Source organism: Haliotis asinina, chromosome 9 (genome assembly GCF_037392515.1).
Source record: "Haliotis asinina isolate JCU_RB_2024 chromosome 9, JCU_Hal_asi_v2, whole genome shotgun sequence".
Taxonomy (NCBI): Eukaryota; Metazoa; Mollusca; class Gastropoda; order Lepetellida; family Haliotidae; genus Haliotis; species Haliotis asinina.
Window position 1 is genome coordinate 1,476,333 of NC_090288.1, and position 25,817 is coordinate 1,502,149.

At 42.3% G+C, this 25,817-nt stretch overlaps 1 protein-coding gene across 1 annotated transcript; it reads right to left on the reverse strand.

Annotated features, from left to right (window-relative positions):
* Nucleotides 1-14,158: 14,158 nt before the first annotated feature.
* On the reverse strand, nucleotides 14,159-22,767 carry LOC137295698 (lysozyme c-1-like). Its single transcript, XM_067827192.1, has 6 exons — nucleotides 22,493-22,767; nucleotides 18,369-18,422; nucleotides 18,133-18,222; nucleotides 15,642-15,803; nucleotides 14,516-14,594; nucleotides 14,159-14,342 (listed from the first exon to the last, which is right to left on the reverse strand). The coding sequence occupies exons 2-6, from the start codon at nucleotides 18,415-18,417 to the stop codon at nucleotides 14,279-14,281; spliced, it is 444 nt and encodes a 147-aa protein (XP_067683293.1). The 5' UTR covers nucleotides 18,418-18,422; nucleotides 22,493-22,767; the 3' UTR covers nucleotides 14,159-14,278.
* Between the last annotated feature and the right edge of the window lie 3,050 nt (nucleotides 22,768-25,817).

Here is a 25,817-nt window from a genome sequence, read left to right on the forward strand (position 1 = left end):
ACAGCTAAAAATCGTTATCAATTTATACACTTAATGTTCAGTAATACAGGGCAAGAAACTGTACATCACAAATGAAAAGTGTTCCAAGGTCATAATCGAAGAGCAGTCAGTATCTTGTGTGGCCACCATTAGCATCAATGGTTGCTTGGCATCGGTGTCCCAGATTCCGAATGAAGTGCCTGAGAATGAGTTGGTACTCGTCCATCAACTCCATGAACACAGCAAGTAATGTCTGTGGCTGAGGGTCAGGCTGTCGCACACGACGATCCAATTCGTCCCACAAATGTTCGATAGGGTCAAAATCCAGTGATCCTGAGGGCCAATCAAGAACCTGAACATTGTTTTAGGCAAGGAAATCCCTGGTTATTCTTGCTGTATGCGTCCAAGCGTTATCATGCTGAAAAATGATGTTCTGGCGGTTCATGAAAGGAAGGACATCACGGTAAAGTCGAGCTGTCAAATTGCCCTGGACCTGAATGAGATCTCTCCTGCCACTATATGAGGTGATAGCCCAAACCATGACACCTCCACCACCTAATCTGTCCAACATTCCTTATGACGTCGATATACAGATGCTCTTCATTCGGGACATTGCAGCACGTAACGTAACTCATCACTGAAGATATCACTTTGCACCTTTGCAATGGCCATGGGAGATGTTGGCGACAACACTTTCTGCATTGTTGCCAATGTTTGTGTGTAAGGACAGGTACTTGCAAAGGTCTTATACCAGCCTCACGTAAGCGGTTTCTCACTGTCTGATCAGAAATTGTTCTGAATCCTGGCACTACCGATGTAGTGGAAGATGCTGGTGTACCTATTCCACAGATGTCAAAGCCGTATAAACCTGTCCTCAGCGAGTATGGTCACACAGGGTCGACCTGACCTGAGGCGATCACGTGTTGACCCTTGTTATGGTACTCTGTGATACATTCAGTTGCCTTGCAATCGCAGACTGACAGTCCCCAGCCTACAAATGACCAGTCGCATTGTTGCGTTGAGCCTCAGTAAGTCTAGGCATTACCTTTACACCAAATTTAAGGTTGTCAACTGGCGCACGAGCATTGAAACACCTGACTTTTATTGGAAATGATGCATGGAAAGTGCAAGCAAAAGGAAACGCATGAATTTCTTCCCGTTCACAATTTATTGCATTTATTGAGGAAAACAGATTTTGGTGCTTTTTGGCAAGTTGTCCTCAATGACAATGGATTCAAATTTGGAAATTACCTTACCTAACCGATTACCTTACTGTAATTGTGTGAACTCATCATTATTAAAAAACAAGGTCCAAACATTAAATGTTTGTTGCCTGACCTTTCCTGAACGTTTCAAATAATCCATGTGAATGATGAAACTGTTTTTACCAGCAAAAACTCTATCTGCCACTGAAAATGAGCACTGACAGGGGTTCAAAAATACCATTGCAGGACACCCAAGACAAGTCAGTTTTCATTTTGGACAATCAAATAATGGTAACCTACTTGTCTGTGGCCTACTAGACTATTTCCACTTATGATGTCAAACTGCAAATTAACTTTGATTTCATTTCTCAAAATGTAGGTGCTCAAAATGTAGACAGTATATTTCACAATGATAACAAAGTAGAGTTATCTTTCTTTAGTATTTATCACTTTTCGATAAATAGTCCTGTAAACATTAGCATCAAATACCATGTTGATTTATTCTTTCATAATCATCAGGATTATATCATAAAATCAAGGCAAGTGGAAAATTAGTCAAGACAAGTTACAAGGCAGGAAAGTCACTTGCCCTCTGGCAAGTAGCTCTTTAAAAAAAATTTGAATGCCTGAGTGAAAACAAAAATATATCAGTGAAAAGACCAACTAGTGAAAACAGCATCTGGCAAAAATGCTTTGTAGTTCTGGTAGAAATATCTGATTTTACAGGGAATTTCATGAGAAAGTGCTCAGCAGTATTCAGTAATTATTTATATCAAAGAATTCCAAGGCAAAGATGTAACTGTCTCACATTCAAGGACTGGTTTAGACAAACCAGAGGTCAAGTAATATGACGTATGTCATTTTAAAGTTATTCTTAGCATAGCTAAATCCGAAACATAACAATTTTTTCGATCATGAAAGCAACACTGTCATTTCGCTTACCCATCATTTTTTATATCCATGGTTGGACAAAGCATCTTGCTAGTTTTCAATTTACTGGTTCCCAAAGAATTTTACCAGCACTGCTCAACTGACCAGCCTGGTTGACAGATGTTCTGTTAATCATTTATTAGCTTTTGTTGAAAGGTGGTCCACCTTTATTGGCAGTTGTTGCTAAAACTTTTGGACCAGACAATCCAGTGACTAACAAAGCAAGACTTCTTCATTATCAGGCCACAAACCAAGACAACAGGCTGCTCCCTTTGGCTGCCTCTACCAGCAGCATGTAGAGACAAGACAACAGACCGCTCCCTTTGGCTGCTCCTACCAGCAGCATGTAGAGGCAAGACTCTCCCTTTGGCTGCCTCTACCAGCAGCACATACAGACAAGACAACAGACTGCTCCCTTTGGCTGCCTCTACCAGCTGCATGTAGAGACAAGACAACAGACCGCGCCCTTTGGCTGCCTCTACCAGCTGCATGTAGAGACAAGACAACAGACCACTCCCTTTGGCTGCCTCTGCCAGCAGCATGTAGAGACAAGACAACAGACCACTCCCTTTGGCTGCCTCTACCAGCAGCACGTAGAGACAAGACAACAGACCGCTCCCTTTGGCTGCCTCTGCCAGCAGCACATACAGACAAGACAACAGACTGCTCCCTTTGGCTGCCTCTGCCAGCTGCATGTAGAGACAAGACAACAGACCGCGCCCTTTGGCTGCTTCTACCAGCTGCATGTAGAGACAAGACAACAGACCGCTCCCTTTGGCTGCCTCTGCCAGCAGCAACCGCTCCCTTTGGCTGCCTCTGCCAGCAGCATGTAGAGACAAGACAACAGACCGCGCCCTTTGGCTGCCTCTGCCAGCAGCACATACAGACAAGACAACAGAGTGCTCCCTTTGGCTGCCTCTGCCAGCAGCATGTAGAGACAAGACAACAGACCACTCCCTTTGGCTGACTCTACCAGCAGCATGTAGAGACAAGACAACAGACCGCTCCCTTTGGCTGCTTCTGCCAGCAGCACGTAGAGACAAGACAACAGACCACTCCCTTTGGCTGCCTCTGCCAGCAGCATGTAGAGACAAGACAACAGACCGCTCCCTTTGGCTGCCTCTGCCAGCAGCACGTAGAGACAAGACAATAGACCGCTCCCTTTGGCTGCCTCTGCCAGCAGCACGTAGAGACAAGACAACAGACCGCTCCCTTTGGCTGCCTCTGCCAGCAGCATGTAGAGACAAGACAACAGTCCGCTCCCTTTCTTCCTGCCTCTGCCAGCAGCATGTAGAGACAAGACAACAGACCGCTCCCTTTGGCTGCTTCTACCAGCAGCATGTAGAGACAAGACAACAGACCGCTCCCTTTGGCTGCCTCTGCCAGCAGCACATACAGACAAGACAACAGACTGCTCCCTTTGGCTGCCTCTACCAGCTGCATGTAGAGACAAGACAACAGACCGCGCCCTTTGGCTGCCTCTACCAGCTGCATGTAGAGACAAGACAACAGACCGCTCCCTTTGGCTGCCTCTGCCAGCAGCAACCACTCCCTTAGGCTGCTGTTTCACAGTCATTTCCAACAAACAGTGTTTCAGCTTGCAGTCCCTTCACGAGGCCCCTTGAAGGTCTGGGGTAGAATAGGCCTTCAGCAACCCATGCTTGCCATAAAAGACGACTATGCTTGCTGCAAGAGATGTCTAACGAGATCAGGTGGTCAGACTCACTGACTTAGTTGGCACATGTCATCGGTTCCCAATTGCGCAGATCGATGCTTTTGACCACTGGACTGTCTGGTCCAGACATGATTTTTTACAGACCACCACCACATAGCTGGAATATTGCTGAGCGCAGAGTAAAACTTAACTCACTCACTCATTCACTCACTACCTCACTCACCCATGACGAGCAAGGATCACTTGGTTGGTAAGGCTCTCTACCTCCATGTTATTTCAGTACAAACTCAAGTGAGGCCATGAGTAAATGAGTGAGTTTCAGTTTTAAACTGCTTTTAGCAATATTCCAGCAATATCAAAGAAGGGAACACCAGAAAAATGGCCTTCACAGTGTATCCATGTGAGGATTCAAACCCATGTCTTTGGCTTGACAAGCAAACACTTTAATCACCAGGCTACCCTGGTGCTCTATGAGGTTATGAGAAACTAGCGCTGTGATATCGTCTAAATTTAATTCTAAGGAGGATTATCCATCTTGGAACGCAAATGAACTCTACATTTTCAGCATGAGATCTATTTCCACTAAAATATAATTTGGTACCTTAATATTAGTTTGTATAAACATTAAATAAAACTAAACAAATCAAGACCACCCATTCTACTGTATATGAAACAGCCTAGCTCCCACCTTTCATCCAGATGGATATGACCCAATCACATACAACACAAGCTGTAGGTCCTAGTCTACAAGTGTGTGCCACCATCCCTCTCCCCCGACAATTGGGGAAACCTATCAACAGGCAGGTATCAGTGACGCAGGTGAAACCCTATTAGATCCTTCACGCCATACCTGGTCACTTATCAGCTGATCTTTGACCTTTGGGTCATATTAACAGCCACACCCAGAGTGTGTGTTACCAGGAACTGGAATGTGTTTGATCAGGGTGTTGATGATAACATCAGTGTTTGGATGTCAGAATAACACTCAGTGGTAGAAACACCTGATAAAATATGCTGACCTCTGCTGGATCTCAGGGCAGGCCTTCTTACAGTAAACACTATGGGTGAATTCTGTCATAAATGCATTGTGAGAAAACCGACATCAAGGTAAATCCATTAGCACACGATTAAAATGGAGGCAGTTTATAATAGTGAAGTCTTCATTCTATAACCTTGGGGTGCTCTGAATGAATAAAGCAAAGGAAAAATCTCATTTGAACTGTTTCAAATGTATCTTAGTAGGTCATTTGAGACATTACTTGAATTTGTCTTATAATGGAAGAGATTTTTAAGGGCCCTGATGAATCTCGACCATTTATGCTCACCAGGAAGTATCCTTATGGCATGGATGACTCCATCTGACACAGGTATACTCCATCTGACACAGGTATACTCCATCTGACACAGGTATACTCTATCTGACACAGGTATACTCCATCTGACACAGGTATACTCTATCTGACACAGGTATACTCCATCTGACACAGGTATACTCTATCTGACACAGGTATACTCCATCTGACACAGGTATACTCCATCTGACACAGGTATACTCTATCTGACACAGATTAGCTCTATCTCGCACGGGTAGGCTCTATTTGGGATAGGTAGACTCTATCTCGCACAGGTCACTACAGCTCTATCTGGGACAGGTAGGCTCTATCTGGTACAAGAAGGCTCTATCTGGGACAGGTAGATCCAGGATATATTTTGTAAATGCTATACTTGGGATTGCACTTCTTACTAAAACACTGATCATGTTGTAGTTGAGTCCCATCCATTTAAGCAGCAGTAGAAACTGCAGTGGGTTAGATCATGGACTTTCTGTGTTGTCAATTAGGTGCTTGGCTTTAAGTGATTCAGTATAGTATTAAGCCACATTTAGCAAAATTTCAGAAATGTGGCTTGGGAAACCAGAAACAAGTGTTTGCCCCTATTGTGGCCATGTCCTCGCCGCTAAAGAAGACTGTAATATTCATAACATATTCACTACTTTTTACTTTTTGGTCACACAAAAGATGCATGAAATGACTGGTATATGCACAATCACCCAATGTAGGCTTTTGACAAAACTGAAGACATTGGTTGCAATGTTTAATGAGACATCCCATAAACATAATTTTGAACAGTGAACAAAGTGTTGTCAGATTGAAAATAAAATATAGGTCACCAAAGTCAACTGTGTAATCCCTGATTGAATGCCGTCACCAAATTTGAAGACATTAGATACAACAGTGCATGAGATCTCACATTAACAAACGTCTGAAGAGTGTTCAAAGAGTCATGGTGACCTTGTAAATGAGGTCAAGGTGACCAAAAACAACTGGTGTCTGCGTAATACCCCTATGAAGGCTGTCACCAAATTTGAAGACAATGGGTACAACAGTTCATGAGATATCACATTAACAAGAATCAGGACATACGTACAAATGCACAGATGCTGCTGAATACATAGTGCCCTGTTCCATATTGCAGCAGGGTATAATGAGCTTCACACATTGTATCCATCTTCGGAATCAAACCCAGGTGATCAGCATAACAAGCAGTACGTTGCTTTAACCTTGCTACCCCACCACCTCTGCCTCACTTAAAGAGTGTCAATCAAAACCCAGAGGGGACCGAACCCCTCAAAGTACTAGACACTGTCATATACATAGAAAGCAGGAACCTAGTTACTTTTGCCCACTTCCTAAATGCTCATGATGTGCTTAAGGCACAAGGGATGCTACATTACATCCCTTGGGATGCAGTTTATTTTTTCCTCTGCTTCCATTGGCTACATATGACTGTCACTTAAACCCTGTACACCTGGTGTAGCTTCACAGACACACCACACAACACCTACTTGTGGATCCTGTTTAAGTGATTCAAATCAATACCTTGGAAACACTCTAAAAATGGTCAAATGGTCAGCTCATTCCTTCTAAATGTCATCATTCTTTTCCAGCTACATCTGTTCTCTTTTAACTCTTGCTCTTTTTGTATCCTGTGAGAGTAAAAGATTTTTGGCTTGTCTCACAATACTTGCTGGAACATATGGACAATTGGAAAACTGAGACTGAGAAAGAACATGTCAAGGGACCATGCACCTGGGTACATGATGGAACAACATCCAATACCTCAGACAGGGGTGACCCGTCAGAAACCATGGTGTTTGACTTCAGAGCCAATATTCCGTCCCCGCTGGGCTACTCCACACCATCTAATCCATCTACCAACCATATCATCCCTCACAGGTTCTCCCATTGGATGGACAAGTGAGGATCCAGTCAATGGGCATCCATCTCCTTGAGTTATTCCCCGGTGTTTATGAGACACATTAGCTAATGGAACAGTACCAACTGTATATAGGCATCACTCAATATCTGTATGCATACCATACTTGGTCAGCACTATCTACATCTGTGAATACAATCATAAGTGATATGAACCCCAAACATGTTGATCCATATAGTGGCTTCTAGGGTGGATCCACTCAGTGTGTGGGATGGATCCAAAGGGTGGCTGGCTCATGGGGTGGATCCAGTCAGTGTGTGGGATGGATCCAGTGGGGGACTGTGAACACAATGGTAACTGAAAAGAACCCAACATGTCGATCCACATGGTGGTCAGTTTGTGGGCTGTGATCCACTCAGTGCATGAGATGCGGCTGTGATCCACTCAGTGCATGAGATGCGGCTGTGATCCACTCAGTGCATGAGATGGATCCAGTGGTGGCTGGCATGTTGGGTGGATCCACACAGTGCAAGAGATGTGGCTGTGATCCACTCAGAGCATGAGATGGATCCAGAGGGTGGCTGGCTTGTGGGGTGGATGCACACAGAGCATGAGATGGATCCAGAAGGCGGCTGGCTTGTGGGGTGGATCCACACATTGCATGAGATGGATCCAGGGGTGGCAGGGTTGTGTTGTATCCAGTCAGTGTGTTGTATGGACCTAGAAAGTGGCTGGCTTGTGGGATGGATCCAGTCAGTGTGTGGGATAGATGCAGAGGGTGGCCAGCTTGCACTGTGGATCCAGTCAGTGTGTGGGGTGGTTCCTGTGCACAATACTGCTTCAAGGGATGCAATTATGCAGCTCATCATCGGAGCTTGTCTGAAGCACCTGACAAAGATGTGTTTTACGTCCATTTTACAGGCTTGGAGCACATACTTCTACAAGTGTGTCAAAATGTCAATCAATTGGGATCTGACGTGTGTCAACTCAGGTGTCCTGGTTCTGTGGTGCTGTTCTTTGTTGAACACAGCTTTCAGCAACATTGCAGCAGTGTGGCGCTATGAAAATAATCTGGTCTAAACAAGACAATCCAAGCAGCAGACAAAAAAAATATATGAAAGACCATTAGCATAATGCTGCAATGGAAATGCACAACATCTGGCCATCTGTTTATGTTTAGTAGACTGTCCGCATCCATACTTTTTGTGGTGAGTCTTCATAATACATTTCTTCAAAATGCAGTGGAAGCTGTCTAAACCAGCACTCATTTGAAGAAATAATCCAGTTCAGAGAATGTGCCGGATTATGGAGCTGATGATACTTGTACCAGCCATGGATGGGACTGAGATTATAGGCCTCTGTTGACATTTTACCAAACTGGACAGATGCTGGTTTTGATAGCTTTCAGTGTACTGCGGCTTAACATCATCATTAAATGGCATGTCAGTTTTGTTAATATGTCATGGGACCAGTTGTTACTGAAGAGAGTATAGCAGAAAACACCAGAAATACCTTCACACATAGCAACCATGTGAGGAATCGACCCCAGCTCTTTGGCATGACAAGCAAATGCATAAAACGAGGCTACCCCACCACACCTAACACTGGAGAATGTACAGTGCTGGAAATGGAACTTTAGACTTTTTTCACGACTAACACTTCCCATCTTTGAACATGAACATAATACAAGTTGGTCAAAAGATGCATGTGCCTGTGCACAAGCGCACAAACACAACATATCATTGATGCAGGGACATTTGCAGAGCTTCTGTCCACTGACTGCTGTCATGCACAGAACAGATGGTAGTGTGACCTCCATATGTCATAGGCAGACACACAGTGTGATATGTACTCCACCAGTATATCACCTTTAACTGTAATTATTGCTGCGACTGGACAGATGGCAGACTAAGAGGACGGATCAATTCCATGTAATCCCGAGTAAACAGTCATATATTAGATGCAAGATCCAGTTTTATGTTTCATGTAGCCATCATGATCTAAAGTTGGTTTAGACAATCTGTTACAGATAAAAAAAATAAAAACTGAGTACAATCTTGATTTATATATATCTACTCCTGAAAAGAAAGTGCAAACATTGGACACTTTGATTCTAGGTTACTTTGCCTGTTTAGGAGTGGCTATGGAAACTCTGCTAGTGACAAAGAAGAAAAGACCAGTCTGAAAAACAATAATTTATACTCCTTTCTATGGTTGGTTGGTTGGTTGTTCTGTTGTTTAACATCTTACTCAGCAATATTCCAGCGATATGGAGGTGGTCTGTAGATAATCTAGCCAAAACAAGACAATACAGTGACACTCAAAGTCTGGTTTACTTTGCCTATTTAGGAATGGCTATGAGAAATCTGCATGTGGCAAAGAAGAAAAAGACTTCTCTAAAACAAAATAATTTATACTCTTTTCTTTGGTTGGGTGGTTTGTTGTTTCACATCACACTCCACTTCGGCTATTTGAAAGGTGGTCTATAAATATTCAAGCCTGGACAAGACAATCCAGTGATCAAAATCATGTGCATCTACCAACACCATTGGAATATGATGACATGTGTCAACAAAGTCAGCAAGCATGACCACCTGATCCTGCTACTTACCTCTTAATACCAGTATGGACTACCCGCAACTCTTGGGGGTCTTTTCACTGGTATTCACTGTCGCAGGAAGGTAGATATTGAGTTCGACCTGGCGGAAAGTATAAAACTTCTTTTTTCTTTATCAAGTCAGCAAGCAAAGTGCAATTTGTTGGGCATGAGAAACACAGAAAAAAGTTGTCCTCACGACAGATCCTCATATTAGCTGACCTTTATGACAAACTAGAGAAGAAAATCTCTCTGACACGGAGTCTCGGAAATGTCACAACTGAAAGGAATTGATGATTGATATATTGCATGTCATCTGATGTTGATGTCTTGTTTAGGATACAAGTGGACCTGAACTGTGATTTTCATACACTTGTATGTGTCTGCTACACTGGCCTGAACATAACATTGGCTTTAGGTTGTTTGCATGTCTGTATGTATGTCTGTATGTATTATACAGTATACCAGTTGGGACCAAATGCCAGGTTTGTACATGTAGAATATGACATCATGCTGCAGTTTAACACCCGGCAGATACATGATATTGTGCCCCAACAGACCCTACTTTTCTTCCCCACTTAATTATGACACAATGCAGCCAAACAAGAAGAAGCATCTTTTGGTACAATTCAGAGGAGGGGATTCCTTGAAAACATTTTATGACTAAACAGTATTTCATAATATGTGGACATTGACCTGGATCAATTCATTCCGGCCTCATGAAGCATCAGACTGGGAGAGAGTCTGCCTTGCCATTACTGGTTGGGGTTGTAAGTTGAAATCATGGGTGGCAACAGGCGAGCTTTTACAGACGCTTCGCATGTCTCGGACATCTGGGTTAGAAAAACGCTTTCAGAACTTGGTTAGCTTCACAATATCTGTTCCTAATGTAGAAAAAGCATGCCACAATCTTGGTTTGAACCGCGACTTCTGCCCTTGTCATGTGATCATCCAAGCCCACCTAACACGTCATTTCATCAACCGACACGTCTAGTCCCTCATAGCCTTAACCTCTCTCCCCGTAAGATTTTGTTGAAGTACAAAACCATGTGTGTCACCCAACAAACAAAGTTCAAGCACCCAGATAGACAAAACTGTCATGACGTTTATCTTCTTCGGTACAGCGACGGGAAGTTCCTGAGCTCAAAGCGCCGGTTCAAGCGGTAGAAAGGGGGAATTCTAATTTGCGACTGACTTCAAAAACTTGAATTAGACATACTTACTTAAGGACACATCCATTTGTCCATGTCAGCATCACGCCATTAAGCCACAGCTACACTTGCCATGATCACAGAACACAACGCTTGACATTTATGGTCTTTCGTTGTCCACCTTGTCTAATGAAACTGGTTTTCTATTCAATTAGCGGAAAATATGTTGCGCATCTGACGTTCCGGGGGAAAAATGCTGGTAATTAAGCCAGTATTCACAATTTTCAAAGCGCTTTTTACCACACCTGTTTTATTGTCTTACAGTTTAAAAAAATACTTCAAATTAATGAAATATATGTGAACCACAATAAACGCACAAACATGCATGTTGTGCCCGGCGTGGCGGGGGGGGGGGGGGGGGGGGGGGGGTGGGGGGGGGGCTGACTTGGCTTTCACATTTCATTGGTTCCCAATTACGCAGATCGATGCCCATGCTATTGATCCCTGGATTGTCTGGTCCAGACAGATCTTGTGTCTTTATATGACACATCCAGCGATATCATGTTCAAAAAGCAGATGAGAGCTCGATATGGTTGCAAGAATGAATCATGGGTTACCATATTTGAAGAGAGTATTTTAAATGGTAAATTGTCACTAGCTTTACTCCGTGTCTCTACTGAATGCTGAGTACCCGAATGTATAGTAATTCTGTCCTTTTAAAAGACAAGTCAAAATAGTAATCTAAGGTCCGGTCTGTTGTGCACTATTATTTTAGAAATTATCATTCAAAGTATTCATTTTTACCGTAGGAACTCGTGCACGTCTACCCCGGACATGCAGTCGAAAGCTGTATAATTCTATGTCTCACGAAAGGATCTTGCGGCTACCGGAAAAGGTTGACTTCCTCCAGCTACAATTAGTTTACTCAATAGTTATTGTAGGTCAACCCAAACTGAGTGGGAGGCACAGGTACTGGAGCCCACTCCCACTGAAAGAGGAATATTTCAGGGCGATTTTTTAGCCCTTTCATTTCTCATTTCCTAAATCCTTTAGCTTTTTTTAGCTAAAGAAAGACGACGGATCATCTTCCTGGACATCCAGGTGAATACCTATACCTCTAGGCGGAAACACAGCTGCCCGCACTCTCTGTAATACAGTCTTCACACACTCCATACAGTTCTCGCTGGTGCACACGGAAGCCTTGCTGGGAGAAGTCCCTGTCGCTGTCTGTGCTGCTAGAGCTGTGACCCTGTGACAATAAGCCTGACAAGTCTGACCCTGACGAGTCTGGAGTCAGGATCACCCGAAAACCATTTGCATAATTTAATGAGTATGATGATACTTTTAGACGCGTCCAGGTGATAACACGTGACTTATCCCGCGTGAACAGAAACATATTGTTAAATCGTGAGTTCGGGAAATTAGCCAGAGGTATGCCTATACCAACCCACAGACAACACAACATCTGCGTAAAATAAACAAGGAGTTTAATACACAACAGTCACAGGATCATTTGCTACGTGATCAGTCAATAATGGAATGATATACAACTAATTACTAGAACACGGTGACATTGCTATCAGCTCTTAAAGTATATAAACATTACATGTAGATTTGTTTACACATATTACATTAATCGTGATACACATTCAAAAGTATACAGTGCAATGTAATTGGTAAATTCACTACGCATCAAGCCAGAGGGCGTTTACACAGACTACATTGCACACAGTTACAAAACAGCATGTATTCACAACGTAATGCAATAGATAGAATTTACTAGACAGCCACCTCATCCCGCATCCCACCCCCGATTTGTGACTGTCATCTGTATTATATATCTGCTATCGCAGACAATCGCGTTTACAGATTAAACTTATGATAGCGTTGCTATTGTGAACTTGAGATTATGTCATTTAGATGGACCAATGCATCGATGGCCAATCGCGAGTACCGATATTGTCACAAACGTCGGAAGAAACTTGCAGATGATTCTTGAGGTACGCTGATGTTCACTTGATCTTGAAAGTTGGTTCACTCACTTGATTGTTGGGTTCTAATGGTTGGTGAACAGCTGACATCTTGATGATATTCGGGTTGTTACCGCTTCTGCCTCTGGTCTCCTGCTTTTGTGATCTATGATGACGGCCGCGCCGACGCTGTCTTTGTCGTCCCTCATGTCAACTACCGGTGCTTTACTGCGTAGCAGACGGTGTACGAAGTAATACCCCACATACAGTGCCTGGAGGAGTACCTATAGTGTTGGTACCCGGGGCATTGGTTTGTGGGATCCTCCAGCTGCTCGTCTGTTCCACCCGGTTCTGTGGTGGATTCCAGGGTTAATTGTCTGTCGATGGGTCGTCTGGTTCCTGGTTCCGATGTTGCCATGTGCGTGGGTTGGTGAGCCGTCATGGCCACTTTTGGTCCTCCGCCACCCACCAAGAATGAGCTGAAGTTTCAACTCGCTGGGCAGAGGTACCAGTGGCACAACCAAACCACACAACACACGAGCTTGAGTGAATTTACTAAACAGCGTCTGTCATCTGTATTATATATCTATTCCAGCTATCGCAGATAATCGTGTTTACAAATAAAACTTACGATAATGTTGTTATTGTGAACTTGAGATTATGTCATTTAGAAGGACCAAGGCATCGATGGCCAGTCGTGAGCATGCCTCGAAGGTACACGTGGCACGCACGTGATTTGACCAGCGTGAACTACAAACAGCCGTAAAGACAGCTACATGCATTGTACCGTGGTTCTGTAAGCTTTAGAGATACTGGTCACGGATTAAGTCCGACACATACACATACCATTATACATTCTCTTCCCACAGAGGTAACTTGTCATATGTTCCGTAGAAAGATATGACAAGTAACTTTCTGGGGGAGAGAATAGTCATTATATAATATTGGTAAAATATGTCCAATTTCCCGTGTTAATAATATACTGATGAAAGTTTAATGTCCCAAAGGGGCAACCACATGCCGAATCCGCAAATTCTCAGGACTCCAACGGTAGCCTAAGATCGGATACCATGCATGGTCCCTGCTATGGCACAGCTTGTACGCTGCCCCAGTAGGCTTTATACTGAACATGCACTCTCTCAGTCACCCTTGTTCCCTGGGTCTGTTGCTCCTGCGCTACGCTCCAGACAGGCTGTCACTCAATAACTTTGTTACGTGTAATGTAATGTATATCTGTTTTGTCAATTCTGGTATTATAATGAGGTGTATTGGTTGCACACTTGGCCCTCATATCCCGACGAGGAATGCTACAATAAAATATCTATAATATACTCACTGGTGATGTCCATACGGTGATGTACTACACACGCGATGTGCACAAACTGTCGTTTACAGAAGGCCGCCAATTTACATTTTCAAATAAGAGAAACAGGAAATATTTTCACTGCTTTTATTCAAGAAAGGACACCCCAAACACGCATGAGCCATGTGGACTTGTGAAGTTTGATGACACCGGTGTGGCGCTGTCCGGAGTCGTGAGGTGGCAGACTGACAGCTCAGTAGGTGCATCCGTCCAGGTAGCTGCTGGTCACGGAGCTACACCGAGCACCATAACCGTACCTGTAATGGTAGAAGTTACGGACGAAACTGTTTGGTAACTATCACAACTATATATGGCAGGTACGTTAACTATATCACATATGATAACTATAGCAACAACAGGTAACTAACGAGGGATTTCTAGTGATTGGTTTAGTGGGTCACTACTACACCCGCTGGTCAGTCATACTCACGAGAAGCCCCATCCTCTATGTTCCCGTCGAAGCTGTTTGATGCAACTGACGTCATCACTGATGTCGTTGTTCAGATAGTCTGAGATAAAGAGATGATATAGCATGGTATTTATTACCATAGAACATGAGTGTTCTGCAAGTATCACAGTACCGACAAGAAGACAAGAACATTCCCACAGTCCTGGGTAATTACTACTGAACTGAGAGAGGGTTGTCCTACATGACGATACCGTTGTATAAGCCACATGTATATTATAATGTGTATATTATGAATCACTAGTATACCGAATTACTGAATAACTGAGTTTGCTTTTACGCCGCTTTTAGCAATATTCCAGCAACACGGCAGGAACATCAGAAACGAGTTTCACACATTGTACACATGTGGGGATTCGAACCCGGGTCTTCAGCGTGACGAGCGAACGCTTTATCCACTTGGCTACCCCGCCGCCCCAAATATCTGTCGTAACTACATATGACACCAGGTGTTCGTTATAAGACCCAAGTATCCTGCTCCATCGGTGACACCATCTTGCGTACTTGCATAGGCGAGTCAGCTGTTCACCTGCTTTAGACATATGATTCGTTCAGATGGGATCAATGAAGATTTCAGTTATAGCATAAAACGTTTTGAAAGGATGAGTTTAACCCTGAACTGTGTAGACCTGAAATGCCTTTATTTTGAAAGCACAACAACATTATCCGATCGTTCCTGGTGTTGTCAATATAATGCTTGCTGTGAGTAGCCTAGTGGTTAAAGCGTTTGCTTGTCCCAGGTCGATTCTGCACGTGGATACAATACGTGAAGTCCATTTTTGGTGTCTCCTGTCGTGATATTGTTGGAATATTAGTTCAAAAAGATACAACACTTAACTCTCTCACACGTATACTTTCATAGTCTGTCTCAGGCCTTGAATCACATTATTTCCCTTACTGCCAAGCCCTCTCTGCAATCCTAAATAAGCAAGTCTAGATTTCCTCAGGTTCAGGTATCAATCTCTGCTCTTCCTGGGGATCCTTTCCAATTTCTATGGGTTAGTTTATTAATATCAAAGTGTTATATACATATATATTGAGAGACTATAAGCATTAGTCTACTACATGTACTTTCAATACAATGTTTTACCGGAGCAAGGGTGTCTGCAGCTGTTGTAGGTTTGTCTACCGTCCTCGGGATCGCAGTTCCATTTGCTGTTGATCTGGAAGAGACCGTAGTCGCTGGAGCCTCCCCTGTTGGTGTTGACTGCCGTCGTACGTAGGCTGGACTCGGCGTTTGCCATGCACACCCCTGAGGAGAATTCGGAGGTCAGTTGTGTCCAAACTCTATTCTGAATTTATAGTGATCATCGACGATGAGATCGACTGAGTCCACCAAGATCAACACAGTGTGGATGACAGCCCTGCTCAGACACCATCACGGCGTACACAGAGAGAGACCTACATAGTCTTGATGAGGGCTTACACAGAGTATATTGCAGACCTACATAGATTTGATCAGGGCCTACACAGAGTATATGGCAGACCTACATAGACTTGATCAGGGCCTACACAGCGTCGATGAGAGTCCTACATAGACTCGATCAGGACCTACACAGCGTTGATGAGAGTCCTACATAGACTTGATCAGGGCCTACACAGCGTTGATGAGAGTCCTACATAGACTCGATCAGGGCCTACACAGTGTCCATGGGAGACCTTCATAGACTCACCGTCGGAAGAAATCTTATATAGTTTCGATCATTCGATGGCAACCCTACAGAGAAATGGCTGACTAAATGACAAAATGCACCATATAACAAGACGCAATGAACCTTAGGACGTCCGTGTTTTATTCCTTGTTTCTCATCTTCCTTGAAAAAAGAATGATTGGATGAATTATTGTAGCATGCCACAGGGTTGATTGGGTTTATTGCCCACTATATAGAGGCATATGCTGTTAATCAGCCAAAAGAAGACACCTTTCTAAAACACACTGAATAGCTTTATTGCGACAGAAAATCTGCGATTATGAAATTGAAGTAACCGAAAATTAATTCTTGGTCACATAAAAATTCACAATGTCTGAGATATTGTTCATGAATGGGACTTGGACGTTTCTATTAATGTGTCTATAGGGACTACAGATCATCTGAATATTTGAAGCCTTAATTCGAGGTGATATAAACTGAATATAAAATTCTCATATTTCGTCTCTCAGCTGCTCCACGTGAGGACAATGTTGACTAGAACATCATAAGTGGTCAAGTAGAGGAGTCGTCAGTAGATGACAAATCCCCCGGCTCCCACATGTTTGAAAGAACATATCATCTAACAGTTACTTGATGTACTTTTAGACTAAGGTTCGTTTCCATGGAAGTCATGGAAAATAGAAAATGCCAAATATCAGTTAACAGCAAAAGGCACCACTTCAAGAACTGCCTGACATATTTGCCAAGTTCTGTTGAAAGATGTCAAATGTCTTTTGAGTTGTGCTCCGGAAACCCATTCCTCATCCCTAAGCGCGAAACGTTTCCACTGAAACCGCCAAAAAAAATAAATCACAAAAACCTCTAAAAAGCGAAATGCACCACTTTAGGTTCTGATTGATATATCTACCAAGTTTTACAGATAAATACTACACGCGTTTTCAGCTATGCTCTGAAAACGAAGCCCACCGCTCCCATTAGACTAAGACCCAAACGTTCCAAAACAAAAAGAAAATAAAAGTTAAAAAAAAATGCCAAGAATCTGTAAATAGCAAAAGACAGAACCATAGGTTCAGTTTATTATACCTACCAATTTTGGACAAAGAATATTAAACGGTCTGTGAGTTATGTTCCGGAAACAAAATGATTACGGAGGGACGGTGGGAGGGACAGACGGACGGACGAGGCGTCTACAATATCCCCTTGCATTGCATGCCGGGGGGAAATAATGTGGTGCTATCTGTCACGTGCTTTTAAATCCCCTTGAAGCGTAAGAATTATACTTACAATAGAACTGTTCAGAATCGGATCACTTTCGTTGAAAATCTCCAGGCATAAATATTGCAGTAAGGGAGACCTTGTCACACTTTCATTGCAAATTGTGATCAAAATGATATCAATGATATTGCTATACATGTATTTATTTAAGTAAATTATAAAGTTGCAAAACTATATTATGCGTTGATTAGGACAATTAATACTACAAACTAATGTAATAATTACCAGTTTATCTTGTTATGACACATATCATTACAAAGACTGTGACAAATCACAAAGACTCGGTCAGAAATCATCACGTTTCTGTCACACAATTCACAAAGACTCCACCCTCATTGTAACCAAGTTCCCTGCCAGTGAACATACACACTGGTACGGAATTTAGATGCAAATTTATTGTCTTTGCAAGGATTCCCAATACATTTTGTGAGTATATATTGATATTAGAATACTGAATAGCATTTTTTTTTCTTTTTCACTTTTTTCATTTTCTCCCGACCGACCGCCCCAGTCCTGAAACAGTGAGGAGAAACACAGAATTAAGTACGGACGCCCGTAGATGAGGATATTTCTTAACGACGAGTTCATGTGCATTTGTGGTTGACCAGTTGTACACGAAATCATGTAACCAGTGACTTCATGTACGTGACTTACAGTCATGCGCTTCGTTCCTGGCGACTCCATGCTGACTGACCAACTCCCTGGCTAGTTCACACTTTGAGTAGACCTTGCCATCAACTGTAACTGAAATATTCCATAGAAAAGTACGACAACATTGTCAACTACGGTAATACACGTATTCCTTACACAAATGTTAGAGCAGCTAGACAGTCAACTACGGTAATACACGTTTTCCTTACACAAACGTTACATATATCATGAATATTTACCTGTCATTATGGTAACCGCCAAAAGCGAGAGAATGGTTGTCAATCCCATCTTTTCTGACAGAAGAAAAAAATGGACAGAATTATATTGTGTAGATTAAATCGTTGTTATGCCTTGAATCCGTAGATAATATACAGGTGACGTCCCGGAAAGGCGCGATGGGGTAGCCTAGTGGTTAAAGCGTCCACTCACCACGCCAAATACCCGGGTTCGATTCCTAACAAGGATGAGTTTGCCGTGATACTGCTGGAATATTGCTAGAAGCGGCGTAAAACCACACTCACTGACTCACTGACTCACTATTAAATATGGAGGTATACATTCACCACCAAACCATGCATTATCATCGAGTTATGAGGATTATAATAATTATTGGTTTCGTGGCTGGACTACAATTACGTAATCAAGTCAAGGCAAACCAGAGGTTGATGTTACGAACAAATTATGTGGTTTCCACTGAACCTAGATTTTCGAATCTCTCTTAGCGCTAAGATAGTCGTAAGTCTATGTGAATATATGGCACTTACGTCTATCTTAATGCTAAGAGGGCCTCAGGGGACCTGGCCTCATATGGTGACGAGTGGCTAAATATTACTTGAAGCAACTGCTGCTGTTTTGCAAACATTCGCTCAGGACAAGACGTTTTAGACAGACAAGCTTCTGAACCATAACATAGGATAAGTGTAACCACTGATCAATATCTTAAAGAGATCTGAGCAGGAAATATTACCAACATTCCCCTGGAAACCGTTAATTGATAGTATTGCTTGATTTGCCTGAGATGTTAGTACAGTTTCGGCCTTACTCCAGACAAGCTTAGGAACAAATGTTAAACCTAAGTAACAATAAGATGAAACTACTTCAGTAGTAGTACTTCCTTGTAGTACCATTTCTCATAAGACCTTGCGCCCATCCTTTCCCCCTGTCTAAATACAACAACCTTGGTTTTCTTCAAATTTACACACAGTATAAACCAGCATTATTGCAAAATAGTTCTAAAGCATTTATCTTCAACTGTAACTGGTTACAGTTATCTGCCTGAGCAGAAACATCATCGGCAAACATTAAGGGATAAAAGTCGTTTACATTACGTGAAATAGACACCCCTATGCCACCTACATCCTCCAGTAAAGTATGTATATGGTTAATGAATGTGATAAACATTTGAGAACTTAATATACAAATCTGGCTGGTACCGATATTGCACACAAAGGGCTGAGACAGAGCCCCACTAGTTCTCACACAAGCTGACAGACTGCTGTAACATGGATAAAATATTTACCCGACATGCCAACATGTTTCAAAGCATTTAAAAGAATATGGTGTTCCAAAGTATCAATTGCTTTAGAAAAACCAACATATAAACAGTAAAATCTCCCATTTCTTTTACATGAATATTTTGTTGCGCTAGCATTAAGAGTAAGTAAATACTGCAAAACGTAAACTCATAGGTAGTACTTTTACATGTAACTTTTCGAATTTGAATGATTGGTGTCTATATAATCAGTATACCTATGGTGAACGCTGTCTGCAAACATTGTCATTGAGGACAACTTGCAAAAACGCACCAAAATCTGTTTTCCTCAATAAATGCAATAAATTGTGAACGGGAAGAAATTCATGCGTTTCCTTTTACACGCACTTTCCATGCATCATTTCCAATAAAAGTCAGGTGTTTCAATGCTCGTGCGACAGTTGACAACCTTAAATTTGGTTTTAAAGTAACGCCTAGGCTTACTGAGACTCAGCACAACAATGCGACTGGCCATTTGTAGGTTGGGGAGTCTCAGTCTGCGATTGCAAGGCAACTGGATATGTCACAGAGCACCATAGCAAGACATTTCATCGGTACCAGCAGCAAGGGTCAACACGTGATCGCCCCAGGTCAGGGGCGACACTTGCAGAACAGGTTCATTACTGCATTTGTTTATGAAAGTGTCATGGTTTGGGCTGGCATCTCATACAGTGACAGGTCAGATCCAGATCTCATTCAGGTCCAGGGCAATTAGACAGCTTGACGTTACCATGATGAAATCATCAGGCCTCATGCCCTTCCTTTCATGAATCGACAGAACGTCATTTTTCAGTATCATAGCGCTCGGACGCATGCAGCAAGAATAACCAGGGATTTCCTTACCCAGAACAATGTTCAGGTTCTTGACTGGCCCTCATGATCACTGGATCTTATCCCTATTGAACATTTGTGGGACGAACTGGATCGTCGTGTGCGACAGCGTAACCCTCAATCACAGACGTTACTTGCTCTGTTTGTGGCCTTGAGGGAAGAGTACCAACTCATTCCCAGGCACTTCACCCAGAGTCTGGTTCAGTCAATGGGACACCGATGCCTAGCAACCATTGATGCTAATGGTGGCCACACAAGATACTGACTGCTGACCTCGACCTTGGAACACTTTTCATTTGTGACTTACAGTTTCGTGCAGCATTGGACGGTTAATTTTCATTCAGGTTTTCTTCATGACTGCCCTGTATTACTGAACATTGAATGTATAAATTGATAACAACTTTCAGCTGTGCGTTTCTTTTTTTAGTAGTATATGTGGTCTATTTTGGAACAGCCAGTTCTAAAACCTGCATGAAAATCACCTAGTACATGATTTTCATCACACCATGTCTGCGGTCTAGTGTTCAGTACTGAAGTGAATACTTTACACACAGTGAAATGTCCCTGTAATTGTTTGTATCTGATTTACGAGGGGATGTCAATAAGTTTTGAGCCTTGAGCATTTTTCATACCCAGGTGTCACAGCCTATGGTACGACATTGAACCTTGGGGTGGAGCTGATGTGATATACATATATATAAGTTTTGGTATCCTACTCACATTGCTCACATTGACAGAAAGAGACCCTCCTCACGGCAGTGAAAATGAATAAAATTGAGTATAAAGCAGTAATTAAGTTTTTAGCTCTTGAAGGAAACCCGGCGAAGAACATAAAAGAAAGGCTTTCAGCAGTTTATGGGAAGTCTTTCCCTTCATCTGCTACCATCAAACGATGGGTCAATGAATTTAAGCATGGTAGAGAGAGTCTTGAAGATGACTCCCGTCCAGGTCGCCCAACAACAAGCACTAGTCAGGAAAACATTGGCAGAGTGCATAGACTTGTGCTGGAAAATCGTCGAATCAAACTCCGCGAGTTAGAGGAGAGAACAGGCTTTTCACACGGATCCATCGAGACAATTCTTCATGAACATCTCGTCATGTCTAAGGTGTGCGCAAGATTTGTGCCAAGAATGCTTACAGATGAAATGAAGCAAACAAGGATCACCATAAGCAAGTCCATGCTAACCAGATACAACAAGAATCCAGATGCTTTTCACTTTAGGTTAGTAACCTGTGATGAAACCTGGATCCACCACTATGATCTTGAGAGCAAACAAGAATCCATGGAATGGAAACATGTCACTTCTCCCAGGACCAAAACGTTCAAAGCCTCCAGATCAGTGCAGAAGGTAATGGCGACAGTCTTCTGGGATAGCAAAGGCGTCGTCCACATAGATTACTTACCAAAAGGAAGAACAATGAATGGGGAATATTACGCTAACTTGTTGAGGCAAGTGCGACAGTCAATCAAGGAGAAGCGCCGGGGCAAGATCAGACGTGGTATTCTTCTACATCAAGACAGTGCTCCAGTACACACCTCTCGCGTTGCAGCCGCTGCTGTCTAGGAATGCGGGTACGAAATCTTGCCGCATCCCCCCTACTCTCCAGACCTGACACCAAGTGATTACCATCTGTTCCCAAATCACAAGAAACACTTGCGTGGTCGTAGATTTCAGGATGATAATGAGCTTATTGCTACTAGTGAGGCTTGGTTTGAGGACCAAAATGGCGCCCTCTACAGAGATGGCATTAGCGCCTGGCAGAAAAGATGGAACAAGTGTCTTGACTCACAAGGGGACTATGTTGAAAAATAAATGTGGTTCATACCAATATTTTGTGTTTTTCTATGCAAGGCTCAAAACTTATTGACATCCCCTCGTATTACCTGACTGAAATAATGGACTTAAATAACTGATGTTTCAGATACACCTGTACACACATGCTGCTTCAGACACGTCCTGGATAATCCTACCTGGCAAAAGAGCAAGATAGATAACTTACCTGTACAAGTTGGGTACCGAATGTAGCTAGGCTGAAGTACAGGGTTTATATATGCACATGCTCCCGGATCACAAAGAGTCACTCAACCAGGGCGCAAGTAATTCCAATTCAACGCACACACAGAGAAACGTTTTCAAACATATGACCCATGCACGTATATCAGTGTAATCTACTTCCTTCTTGTTGTATACTGGTAAATATGTTTTTCTGCCCAGCTGTCTCGTCGTTATGCAATGTCTGCACGATTGGGTCGCTGAGAATGACTGAACAGAATACGTAGGTGAGTCACAGACTTCCTCTGAGGGCGTCCGTATTTAATTCTGTGTTTCTCATCGCCAAGAAAATGCTATTCAGTATTCTAATATGAATATATACTCACAAAATGTATTGGGAATCATTGCAAAGACAGTAAATTTGCATCTAAAGTCCGTACCAGTGTGTATGTTCACTGGTAGGGAACTTGGTTACAATGAGGGTGGAGTCTTTGTGAATTGTGTGACAGAAACGTTATGATTTCTGACCGAGTCTTTGTGATTTGTCACAGTCTTTGTAATGATATGCGTTATAACAAGATAAAATGGTAATTTTTGTTTTAGTTTGTAGTATTAATTATCCTAAGCAACACATATAATTTACTTAAATAAATACATGTATAGCAATATCATTGATATCATTTTGATCACAATTTGCAATGAAAGTCATTTTGATGATACAGATGAGTAAAGCATGAATATTATCACTCCTCGAAGAATTAAATATTTATAACGAATTAGTCCAGTCTCCAAGATGAGCAAGTCATAAGACAGATGATTTCTTTATTGACTCTTGGGAAATTTTGTGTGAATCGTGTACAATTCCCGAGTCCATATAACATTTTCACGAGTACCTGCAAGTGATTGCAAGTCACAATATCATTACTACTCGAAACAGAACGCATACAAGTAGATTGTACAAATTCACAATGCTTAACTCACAATTATTTTCAGAAGAAGACAATTAAGTCAATGTTTATGATGACTGTGGTGATTATTATGATCTGTACATTGTGGTATAATAAACACTGAGGCCTTCTATCAATCATAAACAGACTTCAAAATGTAATGTGTTGTTTCATGTTACACAATAAGCGAATAAACACTACAGGTTTGAGGAGTGAGTGAGTTTAGTTTTACGCCGCACTCAGCAATAGTCCAGCTATATGGCGGCGGTCTGTGAATAATCAAGTCTGGACCAGACAATCCAGTGACCAACAACATGAGCATCGATCTGTGCAATTGGGAACCGATGACATGAGTCAACCAAGTCAGCGAGCCTGACCACCCGACCCCGTTAGTCGCCTCTTACGACAAGCATAGTCGCCTTTCATGGCAAGCATGGGTTGCTGAAGGCCTATTTTACTCAGGGACCTTCAGGGGTCGCAGGCTTGTGGAACAGGCTGTAGTGTCAGATCCTTGTTCAAGTGGCGCGATTCATGGCTATGTAAACCCAACAGCAATATTTATGCCAGGGGGTTTTCAACCAAAGTGAACCGATTCTGCACAAGTCTTATGTAAGTATAATTCAAGCAATATTTCTACGCTTCAATGTGGGTTTCAAAGCCTGTGACAGATATCACAAGATTATTCTTGACCACTTATGATGTTCTAGTCAACATTTTCCTCACATGGAACAGTTGTGAGACTAAATATGAAAAGAATTGTATTCAGCTTAAGTCCCCTCGAGTTATAGCTTCAAACATTCAGATGATCTTTAATCCCTGTAGATACATTACAAGAAACATTCCTATTCATGAACAATATATTTTAGAAACAGTATCCCCTCAATTCCATCTTAGGATTGAGAATTATCTGTGACCAAGAATTAATTTTCCTTAATCCGTGACCAGTATCTCTTACGCTAACAGAACCAAGGTACAATGCATGTAGCTGTCTTTACGGCTGTTTGTAGTTCACGCTGGTCAAACTACGTGCGTGCCACGTGTACCTTCGAGGCATGCTCACGACTGGCCATCGATGCCTTGGTCCTTCTAAATGACATAATCTCAAGTTCACAATAACAACATTATCGTAAGTTTTATTTGTAAACGCGATTATCTGCGATAGCTGGAATAGATATATAATACAGATGACAGTCGCAGATCAGGGGGTGGCTGTTTAGAAATTATGAAAATCTTAATTTATAACTTTGCATGATTATCAAGGGTTTTCAGATAAATATAGCATTGAGGTAAACGTGAAATTAATTCCACTGTAAAGTTGATTTAAGACGCCCCAAAAATTCCAAAATTCACAAACGTTCCACTGTACCTAGGTTTCCTACCAGAGATTCACGATACTAAGCAGCAGACCGCCATATTGGTGTGTAAAAATCACTAACAGTGTCGGATCCGCAAATATTAGTGGATACCAATCTTAAATTCTGACAGGGAGTAAGATGCAAGACTTGCTTCCATTTTATGATAATGACCCATAATAAAAAAAAATTATTATGGGTCACACTCCGTATGATAGAAGTTCAGTGGTGTAAGTATTTCATCGGCAGGCCTTTAAGGGATTTCTGTAGAGCTACCTCCCTTTGATTATTTTATGAGGTAAACACGAGGCCGATCTAGAGCATTCTACGGTGATGGCGATGGTCGTAAGTGCTCGAAATTTCAGGAATTGTTGATTTTATATATAAAGGCTAGTTGCCGTGTTGTCGACACGGAAATGCACACAGACTACTGGAATATACATCTGTCTCTCCATCAACGCTTGATCGACATAACCGCTGCCTGGCTGCTCGCTGTGTTACATTCTGCATATCTGTTTCTCACACTTACACCAAGTCTTCGGTGAGTTGATATTATATCGGTGACCCATTGCTGTAGATCTGACCCATTTGCATTGTATATGAAACCTGTATCGTGAATCTTTATATTTTATGCCTTTGTAAGCTGAATTCAAACATATTAAAAATTTCAAAACTTGTCAGTGTTATACTTTGCCGATTCTGAGGTGATTTCTCACACCTTTTGCCGCGGCAATTTTTAACCGTAACACACCCATTAGAGCCAGCTTTACAGGGGGTTGGGGGGTGGAGGGTTCTTCCTTATGCAGGGTCACGTGTACCAGACAAGGAAGTTCCGGGAGCAGTGTGTAAATATGCTTAAATGTTTCAAACTCTGCACCTCAAACTTCACAATTGTGTGACAGTACTGTTATTTGAGGGTTAAAAAGTTAGTTTGTTTTTTGCTAGTTTTACAGGATCATTAGTTACTTTTGATTCATAATCACGTGGATTTTGAGATCCTAGGAAACGTACAGTAGGCTCGCTTTTGATAGAG

Excerpts from the sequence above, each read along its gene's own strand:
- LOC137295698 (XM_067827192.1), bottom strand. The coding sequence starts at position 18,417 with ATGGGATTGACAACCATTCTCTCGCTTTTGGCGGTTACCATAATGACA. Across the intron at positions 15,804-18,132 it reads CAGGAACGAAGCGCATGACT|GGGTGTGCATGGCAAACGCC; the intron begins GTAAGTCACGTA and ends AATTCTCCTCAG. Across the intron at positions 14,595-15,641 it reads CTGCAGACACCCTTGCTCCG|ACTATCTGAACAACGACATC; the intron begins GTAAAACATTGT and ends TCTTTATCTCAG.